The following is a 17155-nucleotide window of genomic DNA, read 5'->3' on the forward strand; positions in this document are numbered from 1 at the left end:
AAAAATAAAAGAATTTTATAATTAAAATGCCAAGGTAAAAATTTTTAAGCTCTGCTAAAAAAAAAATGATGAATGTCATTATTAATGAAATATGTTTTAAGATTTATTATTTATTTTAAAAATTATTGATTACGAAAGAAAGCAATAATAATTTCAGACATTGAAAATATGAAGCAACTAATTATTATGCATTTCTCAATATCTTGGTTTTTATTAATAACTATAACCAGAAATAGAGATTCACTTAATTTATAATTTATTAACACTTTCACTTTTTTTAAATTTTATTACAGATGACTGTCCCAATTGTGTTGATGATCATGCCAATGGCCTTGGAGTTCCGCCCAGATGGACTATGCCTCTGTTAAAACTTGGTGAAAAACGATATTACTTAGGAATTTTTTTCAAGGTATTCCACTACCCATTTACATTTTAATTCTCATTAATTTCCCTAATTTTCCTACTTAAATAATTTTAAGTACTTTTTTATGCTCTTTTGAGAATTCATAAAAGTTAATATCTCCAAACATGGACTTAAAATGAAACCACGAAAGCACACTTTATGTTAAATTCAATAGATTTAAAATATATAATTCAATTTTTTAATAATAAATTACTTAACTTCTTCTCTAGTTTAATAACAAACTTTGTCATTTCAAGGATTAATTTAATTGATGAAAAGCTGTCCAATTTACCAAGATTTAATTTAAATGCGGGAAGTACGTTCTAACACAATATTTTACCCAAAGTTGTTACTTTGGTGTACAATCAATTATTTCTAGATGTATTGAATGCTTTAATGCTACTTCACACGTTATAATTATCTATCAAGTACTAGAATAATTGCAACACGTTTATCCGGTTAGTGGTTTTCTAATAGTCCAAATTATGGTGATGGATTAAACTGAAGTAACGTAAAACGAATAATCCTCTTTTGATCTCACTCTATCTCTTTTATTTCTTATTCAAATGTTGAAGTAAAAATTTCATATATATATATTTTTTGTCATGTGTAAGCAACATAACTCGACCGCTATTTGCTTTCATCTTGCTAATTTCGCATCACCACTATTTGGTTTTTTAACTTTTAGAACTTATTAAAGATCTAAAAAGGGAAACTATGTTTGAAAGCATTACTTGTTTTTGCTTTTTATAGTTTCCGTTATCAATATTGTTTTTAATTAATTTTTATTGATACATAAAAGACAGTAAAGTAAATAAATTTTATCATAGTAAATATTCTTTTGCAGAAAATTTGTTTTCTCTGGTACGAAAATTCATGAGCTAGAAGATGAAAATTATAAATTAGCATTAATTGAAAATCGTTCAAATAACTCTAGAGGACATGATTTTGATTGAGAATATTATTTTCAAAAGCTATTTGAAAGCGTGTGTATAGAATATAAATTGATAAATATTTTTGATATGAAAGTTGTGTTAATTAAAAGATGAGTATAGCTATTTCAGACATCCATCATGTATTTTAACTTAAAATTCCTTTCATAATTGAATATCATGGACAAAGTTCATATAAACTGATAAATTACATGAAGAATCTTGTATACTAGATAATCATTCATAGTTGCACAACGTGATTGAATTTTAAATAGTTTAATAGACATCCTGAAATAATTATAGGTATAATACAGTAACAGCATTCTTAAGAGGTTGAATATTTTGTTGTTTATATTAAACCTACACGTGTGAAGTAAAAGATCTATCAATTCATCAAAGGTCAAGTCTCATTAGAAAATGAATTAGATATTTGACATTGACATATAGACATTTGTAGATTGATGTTTGATGAAAAATTATCTCTTGATAGATTACTACTAAATAACTACGTTATAATTTCCTCTAAGTATCTCATTAAAGAAAAAGTATGTGTTTGATTAATGACAGGCTAATTGGTACCGAGCAGCGCAATACTGTCGATACCATGGAATGCACTTAGCAAGCATAGCATCTCAAGAGGAAAATGATAGGCTTGAAAAGCACATCAAAGATTTTGGATTGGGTCATGAGCACTTCTGGACCTCAGGAACTGATCAAGCTGAAGAAGGAACGTTCTTTTGGATGGCTAATGGACGACCAATTACTTTTGAAAATTGGAATGTTGGTGAACCTAACAATTTCCGGTAATTATTATATATATATTTTTTTTAATAATAATAAAAAGTGTAATTTCTTTTCTCATTCCAAGAAATGAACTTTCTTTTTGTGATAATATGTTTAATGAAATTACATACATAATATATTTAATCATAGACTGCTTTTTATCGTTGAATCAATTGAATTCTGATTCAGGATACGAAATGTCGGAACAAAATCAGAGAATACTACTTTCAAAAATTCTAGTTAAATAACTAAACTCTGTAATTATTTGTAATGATTTTTTTTTTCAATTTCTTTCATGTTGAATATAAGTCGTAAAATATTTTGCATAGATTAAAAGTTAATTTCTACTTCAATCTTTTCCATATATAAAAATCTCTTTACTTCTACCTCTTGTATGCATATTCTACAGACTTTGCAGCACATGTGTAAGACATAGTATTGAAAGACGTCATTGACGCATGATATTTTCACGACCCAATAACCAAAAATGCAACACTTTTTTATTTTTCTTAGAAATGAAGATGGAATATTTTCAATACTACCTTGAAAAATCACGTTGTTTCTTTTATATTTCAAATAAAATCTAAAAAATAATCCTAAATTTTACCGTATCCATTTTTTATGAACACTATAAAGCTGCTACGACATCGTTCAAATCGACTAGACTACTTGGAAATGCATTGAAAGATAAAATTATTTGAATAAAACAAAAAACGTAACGGTAAAAAAAATTTTGAAATCTCGATAAAATCTTCACTCAGATCGCAGTATGGAAGTTATATTTATATTGAAAATAAATGAAAATTGATATCAACTATCATGAAGATAAAATAAGTATTAAATAAAAAAGAAGACAGGAAAAACGTTGTCTATTTATATAAATCTTATAAGCGTGTATTTTGAGATTCACATTTTCCGGTACGCATCATTTTTCTGTATAGACTTTCTTGCTCTATGTTCATATGTGTACTATACATTTAAGCTGCAGATAAGTTGCATATGGAATACTTATTTCTGAAGTGAGGTGACTCAGATAAGTTTCCTTCCATATTTTTATGTTGCATAAATTCAATTTTTTTTCTTCACCACATCGTTTATCAGTGGGAGACTGAGATAAATCACCAGTCCAATGTTCACCAGGTTATTTATTTCTAGGAATTGGAAAACTATTTAACTTCAATTATTTGTGCATTAATATTTTTTTATAATTTCTAGTGAATGCTTCTCAATATTTTTTATTTAAACTCTGTGCACTCAATAATATTTTGTTCAACAGTAAATTAAAAGTTATTGAAGAAAATTTATAAAAAACTTTGCATGACACAGAAAAATGAACTTTATCGATATACTCTGGACTTATTGAAAATGTTTTGAATTTTTTTGCAGATATGAGAATGGTGAAGAAGAACATTGTCTAGAATTGTGGAATCGAGATGGTAAAGGACTCAAATGGAACGATAGTCCTTGCAGTTTCGAGACATTTTTTGTTTGTGAAGTTCAGTGACTATTCTGACTTGTAACTCTTATATTAATATAAGTTGTTTTTATATGTAATTGTATGTACAAGTTTTATCACAATACTCTAAACTTATATCAATACTCTAAACTGACACCAAAGGAAAAACAAACGGTGTGCAAGATTGAATGAAAGGCATGTTGAATATTTGATAGATCAATTGTAATAACAATTATTGTTATTGATTAAAACGTAACTTTTCATTCATTGAATACCCTAGAGATAAATCAAGATCACAATAATCAACTGTAATTTTTTTGTTAACAACTAATTTAAAAAAAATAAAAGTAATTTCTCTGTAGATTATTTTATTTAAATATTTTTTGATCTGAAATGAATTAACGAATTTTTTTTTGCAAGATAACAACTAGAAATTGAAAAAAGTATTAGAGCATAAGAATTAAATAAATATAGAAGTAAACTTTACACCATTTTCAATCGACTTTTTCAAATAAGTCAGTAAATAAGAGCATAATGGATGTATAAAATGCGAGTGAATCAAATTTTTTATCTGTTTCAAATCTGTTATCTGAATCAAAAAAAATGATTTTTTTAATAAAAATTATCCGAGATTGTAAAAAAATAGATAAACAAGAGATATAAATCAACAATAATATTGATCGTGTTTTAATTGAATACACCAATTATTCAGAATTGAACGAAAAATATTCAATATGAATATTCTCTGTTTGACAAATCCATCATAAGCAAAGGCAGGTCGTCATTAATTCTGGGTAAATTTATGAATAATTTATAGAAAACTTAAATGATCTTCATAAGGTCGAAGATATGCATGCAATATTAATCCTTGTCTTTTAGGATTCGACGTAAATTAATTCAGAATTGAACACAAATTCACAAAAATAAATATTCATGGTTGATATTTATATTTCACTTTATATAAAAAAAACTTAACTATTTTTAATAGATAAAAACATCGAACTTCTCATTTGTTTACGTTCTTTTACTATACCTTTTTTCACACATAAAGTATTACTTACCTGGTACTCCATTCTCTGCACGTTCAATACACATCGATTTTTGTTCAACGCTGCAAAATAAAAAAAAAAGATCTGCATACAGTGTAACAAAAAGCATAATATATTGTTACCTTCGTAACGAATCTTTTTGTTAGGCTGGAAATAAAAACCCGATGGAACTGGATTGACAGAACCAATTAGTGGATTATATATTTTTTGCAAACAATCGAAAAAGTATAACTAACTGAAAAAATTCAGTTTCAGTCTATTTTTTCATTGTTCACGTTGATTCCTTTAACTTTTATTTTATTCAACTCGATGACTATTGAAACTTCTGAACAAAAACTTTTTTTAAATTCTTAAAACGTTTGAATTAGAAAGAATCATTTTTTAATTATGCAATAAAGTTGTTGATGATTAAGCTACAATAGACAAAGTAAAAATACACTTTCACTAAAATAATAAGTCAATTTTTTAATTGATAACAATTAAGCTGTAGCTCATCAACTACTTTTTTTTTCATTCTATTCGTACTCTATGAAATTTAAAAAAATACATTCACTTTATTGCTTCACATCTTTCTAATAGAATTTTTATTAACTTCCGTAAGTGAATAATTGATCATATTATACAATCTACATATTAATAAAGAAGAAATTATGATGAGATACAAGATTGGAACCTTATCATCCCAAGGTATCTGATCAATATTTTTTTAGCTAAACATGATAAGCCATAAAATTCAAGTCATGTAGCAAATTAACCATCATCTTTGCTTTCATATACAGTTGCTATCTTGTGTTTAACAATCATGATAAATATAATAACTTGAAATTGAGAAAAAAGAGTAATTTAACATTTAATATGCTTGTAAGTATCATAAAGTTAAGCGTGCCATAATTTTCTTATTTAACGATGATGGTTCTACTGATTGATAATACCTTTCTGAAGGAACACCTGTGGTCCACAGTCGGCAGCGTGGAAACTGGAGAAGCAGTTGTCGGCAGAACAAAAATCTAGAGACGTATTGAAAGCAGTCATTTATCAACTGATAATATTCTTGGTGATTGTTATTTAATTAAATTTGTTATTATAATCAGAATTCAATTTAAAAAATAGAATTGTGATTATTTGAATGATTGCATATTTAATAGATAAAAGAAAATATCATTGGTACTTTTTCAATCGTTTAAAATCAATTTTCTTGTCTCGAACTGATATAAAGTATTGCTACGTTGTTTTTAATGTGCGAATATCAAGTTTTAAACTTTTTATTTATGTAAAAAAGTGAAATATGCAAAATCAATATCGAACATTGACCCCAATATTATTCTTTTGTGACAACGACATTCTACATAACATGTAAGTCCTGTTTTCAATAATTAAAAATTTTAACACGCTATCGATGTACTTTCGAATATTTAATAACGCAATGACATATATGAAAAAATATTTTTATCTATTTTTGCCTTGCTATTTTATTTTAATCAGGTGAATGGCATGTCATTCTTGAAATAGTTGAAATATATGTTAATAAATTAAATTTTATTTACTTCGTTATCATTTGTTCATTCCAGAATGACTTAATTTTGAACAGGAACATTTATATTTTGATTTAAAAACTACTTCTAGGTGTTTTATCGCCTCCCGGATAAAAAAATTTCGTTCCCTAAATTAATAATAGGACAGTCCAATAAAGTTTTTTATGGACGTTTTTAAAACTTTAGAATCTAAGCTAAACATGCATATCCATAAATAATGTTTAAAAAATTTCACATGAACAATTTATTCCTTTACTCCTAAAATGGGGTAAAACAAGAACTTGCTATAATTTTAGCATAAATTATGCTCAAATTATGATTTTAACTATTTCGACTTTTTTCCTTTCGACCAGATCATTCATATAAACCCTCGATCAACCCTGCAGCATCATTAGCATAGAAGTTATGCACATTTTCATATCTTACAGTTTTTCACCAATATATCATGATTTTATTAATTTCATTATGTATATTGTTTTTGAAAGTAGAAAACATTTAAAGTACGTTTGGAGTAGAGAGGAAAAATTAAAAAAAAAAATTTGTTCCCCAAACGTTTCCCATAGTCTAACGAGGAAAATATTCGGGGAACCTTTAGGGAACGAATTTTTTTATACGGGCTTTTCATAATAAATTCTTGATATCTCTTTATTTTTCTCAAACGACAATACCTCCAAAATCGTTTTCATACAATGATAGTTAAATCGCTTGGTAGTTCTCAGATTCTCAGTTAGTTGAGTTATACGATTAATTCTGAAGAAGCTATCAATAAGTGAAATATTACCCTTTTGGCATTTGCATTGTTCGCAGCGTACTGTGAAGATATTTCACGATTAAAGTCAGCATATCTTTCCATTGATCACCTAGTAAATCAATCACGAATTTGATCGAGATTCTTTTCAATAATTCATTTTTTAAATTAAATTTTTTTCAAATTTATAGCACTTCTCTGTCGATAATTTGATACGCGATTTTCAATATCCAAACAGGAATCCAATAAAAACACAAAAACAATTCATATATTTACTTTTATTACAAAACAACAATTTCTTTATTTAAAACAACGTACAATCATTCACTGTAAATCGTTTTGTGGTTTATTTGTTTACTGAATCTATGTTTGTGATGTATTTTGAAACTTTTATCTTCAGAATGCAGATGTCATAAACTCATTTTCGCAGACAATTGGTTGAAGGAGTTTTTTTTCATCATTTTTATTTCATAAATTTTCAGTCCTATATTTAATGATAAGTTGATTATCCTATCCTTTCTTCTATCTCTACCATTGAGCTCAATTTCATTAAAGTGTTTCTTAAAAACTACTCTTTCACCCATTTGCCTGTATCTTACATCTCTTTTGCAATAAATTACTGATATCTTTTCGAGAGTCAATTATTACTTGAAAAATGAGTTATTTCTCGTCATTCTCATAAGATATCTTTTGTTTCTGCATAAATAAGAAAAAGAGAATTATTAGACTAACATTATTATTATTATTTATCAATAAAATGAACATGAATATTTACAATAAAGGACATTTTACATCCACAGGACTTTTTTTTTTGTTTTTTTCATTATATATATTCATAATTATACAATACTTAATTTTATGATGTCACAGCAATTTTTGGTGGGCACAGGATTCATGACAATCTTTGAATAAATGTCACGATTTACTTAGCATACATTGTCGGACAATATTTTATCGGTTTATATGATTATTGGATATTATTTTATATTTATTCCATTGTTCATTGGCTTTGTGATGGAAATGAATTCCTCTGATTAAAAATTATCGCAACTTATATAATTGAGTTGCTGTTAAATCAATTTATTTCTTTATCTTCCGTTTTGTATATCTGGTGTCTATCTATTTTTAATAAAAATAATTTCTCTATCGTAATTGTATTATAATGAGCGAGAAGAGACTTCGAGTTAGTAGATTCACAAGATAAATTATTTAAGCTGTATAAAATGGTGTATGCAAGTCCCACAACAAATTTATTATGATTGACTCATTCTAAAGCTTCGTTGTTTTAATTCAAGTATCTTATATTAATCGTGAATAAAATTTACAAACAAAATTATTCGTTCTTAAAATAAATCAATTTTAAATTGAAAATACAGTTGTACTGATAATTGTATTGAGTTTGCAAAGATAAACAATATTTAATAAAAGAGTTAATTGAGTAGAAAAAATTTCCATTATTGCTTTTACAAGCATTAAAGATAATTAAAAATTGTAAAAGTAATAACCTGCAAATTTGCTGTCTGTTATATCAATTAGAGGAGTTTTTGTATTTGAGTTTCATTACCATAGTAATTTTAATGTATTTTAATTGCAAAGGAATGAGTTTCAACAATATTGAATAAATCAAGATCATATCAATTTTATTCATTTTCATAATAGTTCTGTGCAAATAAAGTGAATGGAGCGAACTGAAAAGTTTCTTTTGATTCAATTTTACATCTTGTAATTTTTATGAAATTGCATGAATAATTTTAATGTATATTTGGTCTTGAAATTCAGAAATTCATTAATCGTTTTAAGTAGTTTACTTAGTAAAATTAATAAGTTATAAATTTGGTATGCACTTAGGCAAATCTGAAATTTCTTCAATTATTCGAATCATCTGTTACAGTCAATCGGATTAACGACTTTTAGTTCTATGATATACTCTAATTGATTTACACTCATTAATTTACAAATACATTTTTTTCACTGATTATAATCTTTTATTGTAGAGAATAAAAATTTTTACATCTTACTAAATCCTTACTAATAAAATTAGTATTAATTTATCATTATTATAATGTAGATGATTATTTTGATTTTATTATCTTCTAAAATTTGCCATAGATAATTTATACAACATAGGAACTTAAATTGCTAATAATAATTTTTGGAACTAAAAGCCCTGGGAGTCTGTACGAAAGACTGAAAGACAGGTGTGAGAAGTGCAGTAGACTATTATATACGTTTAATTTGTCTACATGTGTAGGTAAGCATGATAAGAAAGAAATGATAATAGTTGATCTAACGATTTAACACTCCTTGCGTTTTTAACAGTAACAACAATAACAATATCTTATTTTCTTATTAACAATATATTTAAAAATTTTCATTTTTAAATGCACACTCACAAATTCAATAATACAAAAAGCGTATGATTTATACTCAGCCAATAGGGACATTTTATAAAATATACTGTTCATACGTGGTACTGTATAACTTAATTTAAAAATTTTTTGACTTTTAACAACCCGCATTACAATTTATTAATTATCATTATCTTATCACTTTGGCACAATTCCATAGTAGCATATTATTCCTTATCGGCATGTTTTCTGTTCACTAAGTCACATTTCATTTTTTAATTTTTTAGACATCCGATATGTTTACGAGCGGAAGTCTCTTCTATGAATGCAAGCATTTAAACAGAAATTTTGTGAAAGGCTATCGACAAAATATTTCTGTCTTCAATTTAATGATCAATACAATTATGTTTTATCTCTGTCATTAAATGATTAATTCAATATTCAAAATGGACTTTTGAGCACGTCACACGTTTTTTAAACTGTATTATTTCTTTTAGAATATTTGATAATATTGATATATTTATATCTAAATTTTTATATATTGTGCCTTCACATATATTTATTTATATTATATAATATTACTCATTTATGTTTATGAATTCAATATTATAGACCATTTACGTACACTAGAACATCCTCCAACATATATTTCGTTCAATATAATTTCTAATATTTTATTCTTATCATTAATGGGTAAAAATTTAACGGCAATGAATATTTTTTTAGTTACTATTATTAATTCCTTTGTTCACTCATTTCTTTGGTTTATTAAGCACCCGTATACTTTACTTTCGCTCCATTCTTTTTTTTTATTTTATTATAAATTTTTTGAACTCCAAAAATCCTGTTCATTTGTTGATTATCATGATTTGTTTTTTACTAATTTTCATTTCATTTGATTCTGACAAAAATAAAAATGGTAGTGATAGTAGTAAGTACAATTGTTTTAATATCTTTTTAGTTTATCTATTTTTTGCTGAGTATTGACATGAATATCTTATTTGATTAATGGATGGTTTTAAATATCTATTTGATTTGTATTTATAACTGTTGTTCCATATCCTATTCTGTTCAAGATTATTTGAATATTTCATTTGAAATTCGGGTGACAATCTTACAGAACATTTGTTTTTCAATTTTATTCATTCATAATAGTAGTAATACTGTTCACTTATTCGTTTAATATTCTATCTAGCTATTTACTCAATTATTATTTTTGTTTTATTTATTTGAAAAATTCATTGTTTAAAAATTTTTTTTTTCCTTCTCGAAAATTTTTAGCATCACAGAACTGTTTCTATCTCAGCAATTTCCGTTCGTGAAGATTCACTGTCTGGCACCCTGTGTGAAAAATAATGACTGTTTTAATAGTAGTAATAATTAACATCAATTTTGCGATAAAACAGAGATACATTGAGTTGGCAAATAAAGTTTGGCGTGTATTTAACGGCTCACATTACTTCTCCATTACCTTTGTGTAAGGTGAATGGAACAACGAGCAAGCAATTGAGGCCAAAGATGTGGGCAATTTTTTTGTTCAACGATATTTCAGGAGTTTATGAGGAAATTACAGTGCCTGTTTGTGAATTTGTCTTAATGTAATTCAAAATTAATCTAAGCATTTTGTTTTTATTTCAAAAAAATTTCAATCCGATCATTACCTCACATCTTTAAAATTCAATTTGTCAACTCAATATTTTCTCATTCACTTTAAAAAAATGTGTATCAATTACGAAAAAAAAATATTAATTACTTATAAATCTTTCCTGGCACAATTCCTCCACCATACTCATGACTTGCAACTACACTCCGCCTATCCCCCGGTCTTGACACTTCTACTGCGTCTAAATATCTAAAATTAAAATAATAGCGACTACAATAAATCTATAAAACCAATAATCGATTACTTTTAATACATGGTCTTGATAAAGTATAAGTAATTCTGAAGAAAAATGGAAAGTAATTTTTTATGATAAATTTTATTCAAATTGATGCAGTAAAAAATTGATAGAAGAATACATGCTACACTAAAAAATTAGAATTAACAAACCACTGTCAAATAATATACGAAAGAAATGTGATTTTTATCATGCCCTTGATGTTTAACTTACGAATCAAAATACGGTGGTAAGGGATGTGGCGCTTCTACTGTTAAGTGATCAATATGTGTTGGTAATTCACCCTGAAGGCATCCACGCCACCACCCCAATTTCTCGGATTTCCTTTGAAAGTACAGAAATATTTATTTTTTTATCTCGAATTCGAAGACCTTAATTATTTTAACTACTTTAATTTATCTGATTGAATGGCTGTCAAAGCTGTTATAAATGTGTTTAACGATAAACAATCATTCCAAAGTTGTAAGTATAAAAATAAACATACTAATTTTATGGATAAATTCAGACTATTTTTTCCAAGTTTTAATTAATTCTATCAATAATGATATATATATGAGATCGTGTGTAAAATATAAATTTTTTACTCCACGAAAATAATAAAATTCTTACTTGCTATGTGTTGGTTTAATGCCAGAAGTCTCGAGATCTTTTTCCAGCTGCCTTATTCTCACTTTAGCCATATCCAATTCATGTTTAACTTTCCATAAATGCGTATTACATATTGGATCTCGACATCGATGTTGACGTATTATGTCCTGAGCTTCAAAAACAGCTCCACGGAATGTCAACGATTTACCCATACTCTATACATCAAATGAACTTTAGTACACTAGGGTATATGTAATGAGTTAATAACTTAATATAGACTCACCAAACTTATCAAAGCACAGCAACCACCTTGATCGCTCTTTGGTAAGTGTTGTCTGATATATTTAAAGTATAGGTGTTCTAAGGCAAGAAATACTCCTGCGAATAATATTCCTACCATCAGCAAATAGAAAACACTCAAAAATTGTTCCAATGCCAATGGATCACTGCTTTTTTGAACTTCCTTTCCTGGTTTACATGATCCAGTCATCCAATATCTTCTTAGGCGTTCCAGATCACCTGTTATTGGATTTTTGTTATAAAAATATTTTATTTTACACATAAAAATTGATTTAAACTAAACAATTATATAATAGATTTTCATTAAAGTATCAGATAATAAACAATATTAGTTTGATTAAAAACCATTATTATATATCATGTTCGATTGAAAAAAATTGTTTTAAGGATTTTTGTAGTTTGTAGAAAAATAAATCACAATTTTACAACTAAAAAAATTATAAGTGCGTTTATTTATATTCTATTTATTCTCAAATAAATGTTCAAGAGGCTTGTTGCAATAAAATTTTCAAGTACTTAGTTAATCTGATTTTCTAGTCCACTTAATCTGTCGAGAGCGTTAACTGGGCCAATTAGACCCTTTTTGTCAAATACAATTACTACTACAAACCATTATTCAAATTTTCTTTGTATTCACTGAAAAAATAAAATTTGTCTTTTTCAGATAGCTTAGTTGACCTTCTCTCATTCTTTAATTAATGATACTATCATTTTTCATCAAGCAAAGAAGTGTGAAAAGACTCCATTAAACTCTATATTTTTCAAAAGAAATTAGTTTTTTTTCAACATTTACCATTTTCTCTGTAATCAAGTAGCCTTTTATTGAACATTTCCACATATTTTGAGTTTCTAGCGAAAGCTAAACCATACCCAGTCATGGCATACCAAGAGCCTACGGTTAATAATCGACAGTCTTCGTCTTGAGCTACTAAGTAATCCAAAACAGTTCCATCATAAAAAAAAGCATCCAATTCTCTGCAACATAAAATGTAGGAAATTAATATCCAAATAATTATCTTCAATTACATCTGATTAAATAGAGTTGTTTAGTTACCCGCTTTTAACAGCATCAATGCCTTGATTTACATTACTTTTATTAAAATTCTTCATGTAAGAATACATCTCCTTAAAGTACTTGGATAGAGTGCTGTCTGTATGGCTCCATGGTATTGTACCAAATTTGAACATTGGCTTATGAGACCAGGGCTTTATCAAGCGTGGGTCGTCTAAGCCAGTAAATTCATGAAACTCCTCTCGAGTTATCATGAAAGCTGCCAAGTTGGCAGTGTATATAGCAAGGAAGACAACAGCGAACATGGCCCAAACATTGGTCATAAATCTGTTGTTTAATGAGTAATCAATACTTAAATTATTCCAGCAAATCAATTAATCATATTCATTATTAGTGAGCATAAATAAATTCAGTACTAAAATAAATAATTATTAAATAAAAAATGAAGCAATAATAGATGAAATTGATACTTAAAATAATAATAACAAAATTTTCGAACTGTAGTATACATTACAATTTAATGAGCTTTTGAAATAAACAAATAAATATTAATATCTCTGATGTTAACTATAATAAAAAATATCTAGTACACTATTTGTTTTAATTCTCATTTATACCCTTTCTCGAAATGCGTAAAATAATATCATCATCAATATTATTTTAATATAATTATATAGCATCAATGATAAATTTATTTCAATATATTTAATAAACCAAAGATGAAATATTATTGATGGAATGAATTGAACTTATTGTAAATAATATGTTATGATTGCTTTCATAAATATTTGATGAAAGGGTTTAATTTTTGATTAATAGAATGAAATTTATGAAAAGAAAATCACAGCAAATTGAGAAAAATTAAGTTTAGTAATATATGGAAATCTAGTTATCTGTTTGCTTAGTATTTTATCACGTCAACAATGTTTTTAGTTAGTTTAATTATATCACCAATTCAATTATATATTTACCTAGCTGTGAACGCTCGAGGCGAATCAACATGTACAGAAGCCTGAAACAATACCGCCCAAACTAACCAATATGATCTTGACAGAGAGAATCGGTGATTACCAGCTGGATTTTTCTAAAATTCATAGACAAACAATTTATTTGATTACTATTTCAGTAGTTGAAGTTTGTTCTGGGATTATGTTCAAGGAAGTGTGATATTTGATCAACTGAGATCATGAAATTCAGCATGTTTTCATGAATTGGAAGAAAATTAAATAAATTTATCTTGGAAATATCTGCTTTAATTTATAATTTTGCTGCGAATATAAAGTGTAATTGAATATGAATTTAATGCTTACCTTCATATTGAAACCTGACGGAGATAACCACTCGAAGAGAAAAATCATAAACGTGGCAGCGTGAATTGCAACAATTCCCACCAACATCCATGAAGCCGCATCAAAAGGCTCTGTAAAAAATGTTCCACCAAAAAAGTCGATTAATCACGAAGATAAAAAACTGAATGGCCATTCACTCTTATGACGAAGTTTTTATGAATTGACCCAAAATACGAGCTTTTGATTTTAGAATGGAAAATAAAAAAGTACATTTTGTTATTTGTGTAATGGCAAAAAATTATGATCTAACTATAATATCCCTTGTGCGATATTTCGATTGATTTGATGGTTTTCGATAAAGCTACAAAATGTAAAACATCTAAAAAGAACGATAATTTCTCTATTGATTAAACATAAAATAAATGACCAACCTAGAAAAGCCGTCGGGGAAATAATTCCAGTTCTCTTTGATACTATGATAGCAATTCCAGTTTCCATGTAAGGCACGGTGAAATCAACCACTGCTTCTCTATCAGAATTTATCATCAGAGATGTAAGCACCATGTCGGTTTTTCGGTTTACCAAATCTGCGATCAGTCCATTCCACTTGCCATTCTGTAGACAAAAGACAAAATGTGTGTGTTAGGTAAGCAAGATTTTATTTGAATGAACATTCTGCTAATTCCAATGGGGAATAATTTCCCAAGAAAAATTATCATGATCCTTTTATCATAAAACTGAGATATATTTAAGTATATAACGAGGGTTTTTTGACAGATCATGCTATTTATAAGTAAGAAAAAAATAAAACCACATGAAAAGCTGATTCTTTAATAAATTGCTGTATCTGCCCAGTACTGAGGAGCTATTTTACATCTTAAAAAATGTAAAGTTTGCAAATAAAAATAAAAGAGATCTTGTTCGCTATTTGAAATACATAATGAATATAAATAACTAACATTTATTGCAGTGTGAAATTTCTTTTACTACAGCACACTATTTTTTATAGTGAAATATGATCTCCATTGTAATTAAATTATTCAGCATTTTTCCATTCTTATTCTCGTGCTCTTCAGTTATTAAAATGTTCAGTACGAATGGAGGGAATTCTTGGAAGAAAAAATAGGAGCTAAAATTATAATGCTCAAAAAGAATGTATAAAAAGTAAAACCAATTTTATTTATTTCGATTATTAAAGTCTTTATGCAGAAAAATAAAAAACTTTCCTCAAAAATTTTTGTGCAGTCAATGAAAAAATAATCCAAAGTGAAAGAACTAAAAATAAAATAACTGGTAAAATGCATTGAAATAAATGTAAGAACTTGAAATTTCTCTAATGTAAAAATCCTTTTTATTTTTGGTATATCTTTAGACTTTATTCAACATACCTCAAGAGTTCCCCATTTTTCATCTTCAACTCTCACCAACTCATATGTAAAGCCGATTTCTTCAGAAAATTTCTGCAGCAAGTCAATACAAAATCCACTACAACATTGATAGAAGCTCTCGTTTCTCTGGGCTGACTGAATATCCATCCTGTTAAAGATCATTGTTATCATTATTATTAACGACATGATTATCTCTTGCTACTGATTGCAATTAAATCTCCTCTTAAATTGCTTCATTTCACAGATCTCATTATCACTGAGGTTAAAGCTACTAGTAACGTGTATAGAAACGTGCCAAAGCGATAATCTTCTATAGCGAAATTAAGTATCCTTATATCCCTTATAACGATTAAACGGAAACGCTTCCAATATAATTAAATTCTCTCAGCTAATATGAGCCACAAAATTAACACCTGTATTTTTTATTCAAACATCTATTTTTACCATTCAAATTTCAGTAGCACAATTTCAATTATTAAAATTGAAATAATAATATTGTATCAACTTTTCATCCTATTATCATTATGAAGTCCTTTTATGAATATTATATTTTATGTTCGATTATGAATTAAAATAATCTGTCAGATTATCAAATGAAACTAGAGCGGATTATTTTGACTGCAATGTGTATTTTATTCTATTTGGTTGTTAATGTGGATAATTTATTTTGACTTATGTTAAAAACCACAAAATATATTTATGAAATTTTAAATGATTGCGAAATCCAGGGTAGGAAAGTACATTATAAATTTTATTGAGCTTTCGTGTCAATTGAAATAACTTCACACTCTCAGACGCTGTAATGTCCTTTATATCCAGCACTAACAGCTATAACGAAGTGACTAATTGCACACGGCTGACCATTTTTAGCTATTACTACTGCTCTTGTTCGTCTGTTGGAATTACGGTATTACACAGATAGTTCAAAATTTTATCATTTCGACATTTTTATCTACTTTTATTACAGTAAATTGAATAATTACAGCTTTAATTATCTAATAATTGACCGATTTAGTTATTATAAATTTTTAAATTAAGTAACGATTGAATTTTTTTTAACGGAATCGAATTACATTTTTTTTCCATGTCATGCTACATGCAGACGAAAACCAGAAAATTGCACTTTACACTCAGTATGTCTAACTGAACCATTTAGTGTAAAAATTCGTCTGAAGTTCACATCAAATTTATTTCCCAAGAGTTTAAAAATGTTACTCCAAGTCGATTCCTCAGCCTTGTCGAACAACTACAACTATGTGTATGAAAGTTTTAGTACAGGAAATCTATAAACTTGGTAGGTTATGACTTGCGAAGATTAAATACTTTGATATAACACTTTAATATCGTAGTACAGAAAGAAATTACTATTTTAGTAATAAATAAAAAAAAAACTTTTGAAATTTGAAGTAATTAAGCTCATATACACTGT

At 27.2% G+C, this 17155-nt stretch overlaps 2 protein-coding genes across 3 annotated transcripts in view; one reads left to right on the forward strand and one right to left on the reverse strand.

Annotated features, from left to right (window-relative positions):
* The window catches only part of LOC118069846 (uncharacterized), an 88469-nt gene extending 83992 nt beyond the window's left edge, over positions 1-4477 (forward strand). For both annotated transcript variants that reach the window (XM_035088189.1, XM_035088190.1), the window contains 3 exons: positions 294-409; positions 1903-2138; positions 3505-4477. In XM_035088189.1, the coding sequence (XP_034944080.1) occupies positions 294-409; positions 1903-2138; positions 3505-3622 (470 nt within the window). In that variant the 3' untranslated portion in view covers positions 3623-4477. The remainder of the gene's footprint in view (positions 1-293; positions 410-1902; positions 2139-3504) is intronic.
* A 5228-nt stretch (positions 4478-9705) lies between these two features.
* Positions 9706-17155, reverse strand: part of Nmdar2 (NMDA receptor 2) — a 79713-nt gene continuing 72263 nt past the window's right edge. The window contains exons 9-19 of the mRNA XM_035088191.1: positions 15727-15874; positions 14770-14953; positions 14360-14469; positions 14021-14133; positions 13092-13376; positions 12831-13012; positions 12021-12256; positions 11759-11952; positions 11363-11473; positions 11005-11103; positions 9706-10592 (exon numbers count right to left, since the gene is read on the reverse strand). Of these exons, the coding sequence (XP_034944082.1) occupies positions 10535-10592; positions 11005-11103; positions 11363-11473; positions 11759-11952; positions 12021-12256; positions 12831-13012; positions 13092-13376; positions 14021-14133; positions 14360-14469; positions 14770-14953; positions 15727-15874 (1720 nt within the window). The 3' untranslated portion in view covers positions 9706-10534. The remainder of the gene's footprint in view (positions 10593-11004; positions 11104-11362; positions 11474-11758; positions 11953-12020; positions 12257-12830; positions 13013-13091; positions 13377-14020; positions 14134-14359; positions 14470-14769; positions 14954-15726; positions 15875-17155) is intronic.

Source organism: Chelonus insularis, unplaced genomic scaffold (assembly GCF_013357705.1).
Source record: "Chelonus insularis isolate UGA/USDA-ARS -01 unplaced genomic scaffold, ASM1335770v1 contig_44_pilon, whole genome shotgun sequence".
Classification (NCBI taxonomy): Eukaryota; Metazoa; Arthropoda; class Insecta; order Hymenoptera; family Braconidae; genus Chelonus; species Chelonus insularis.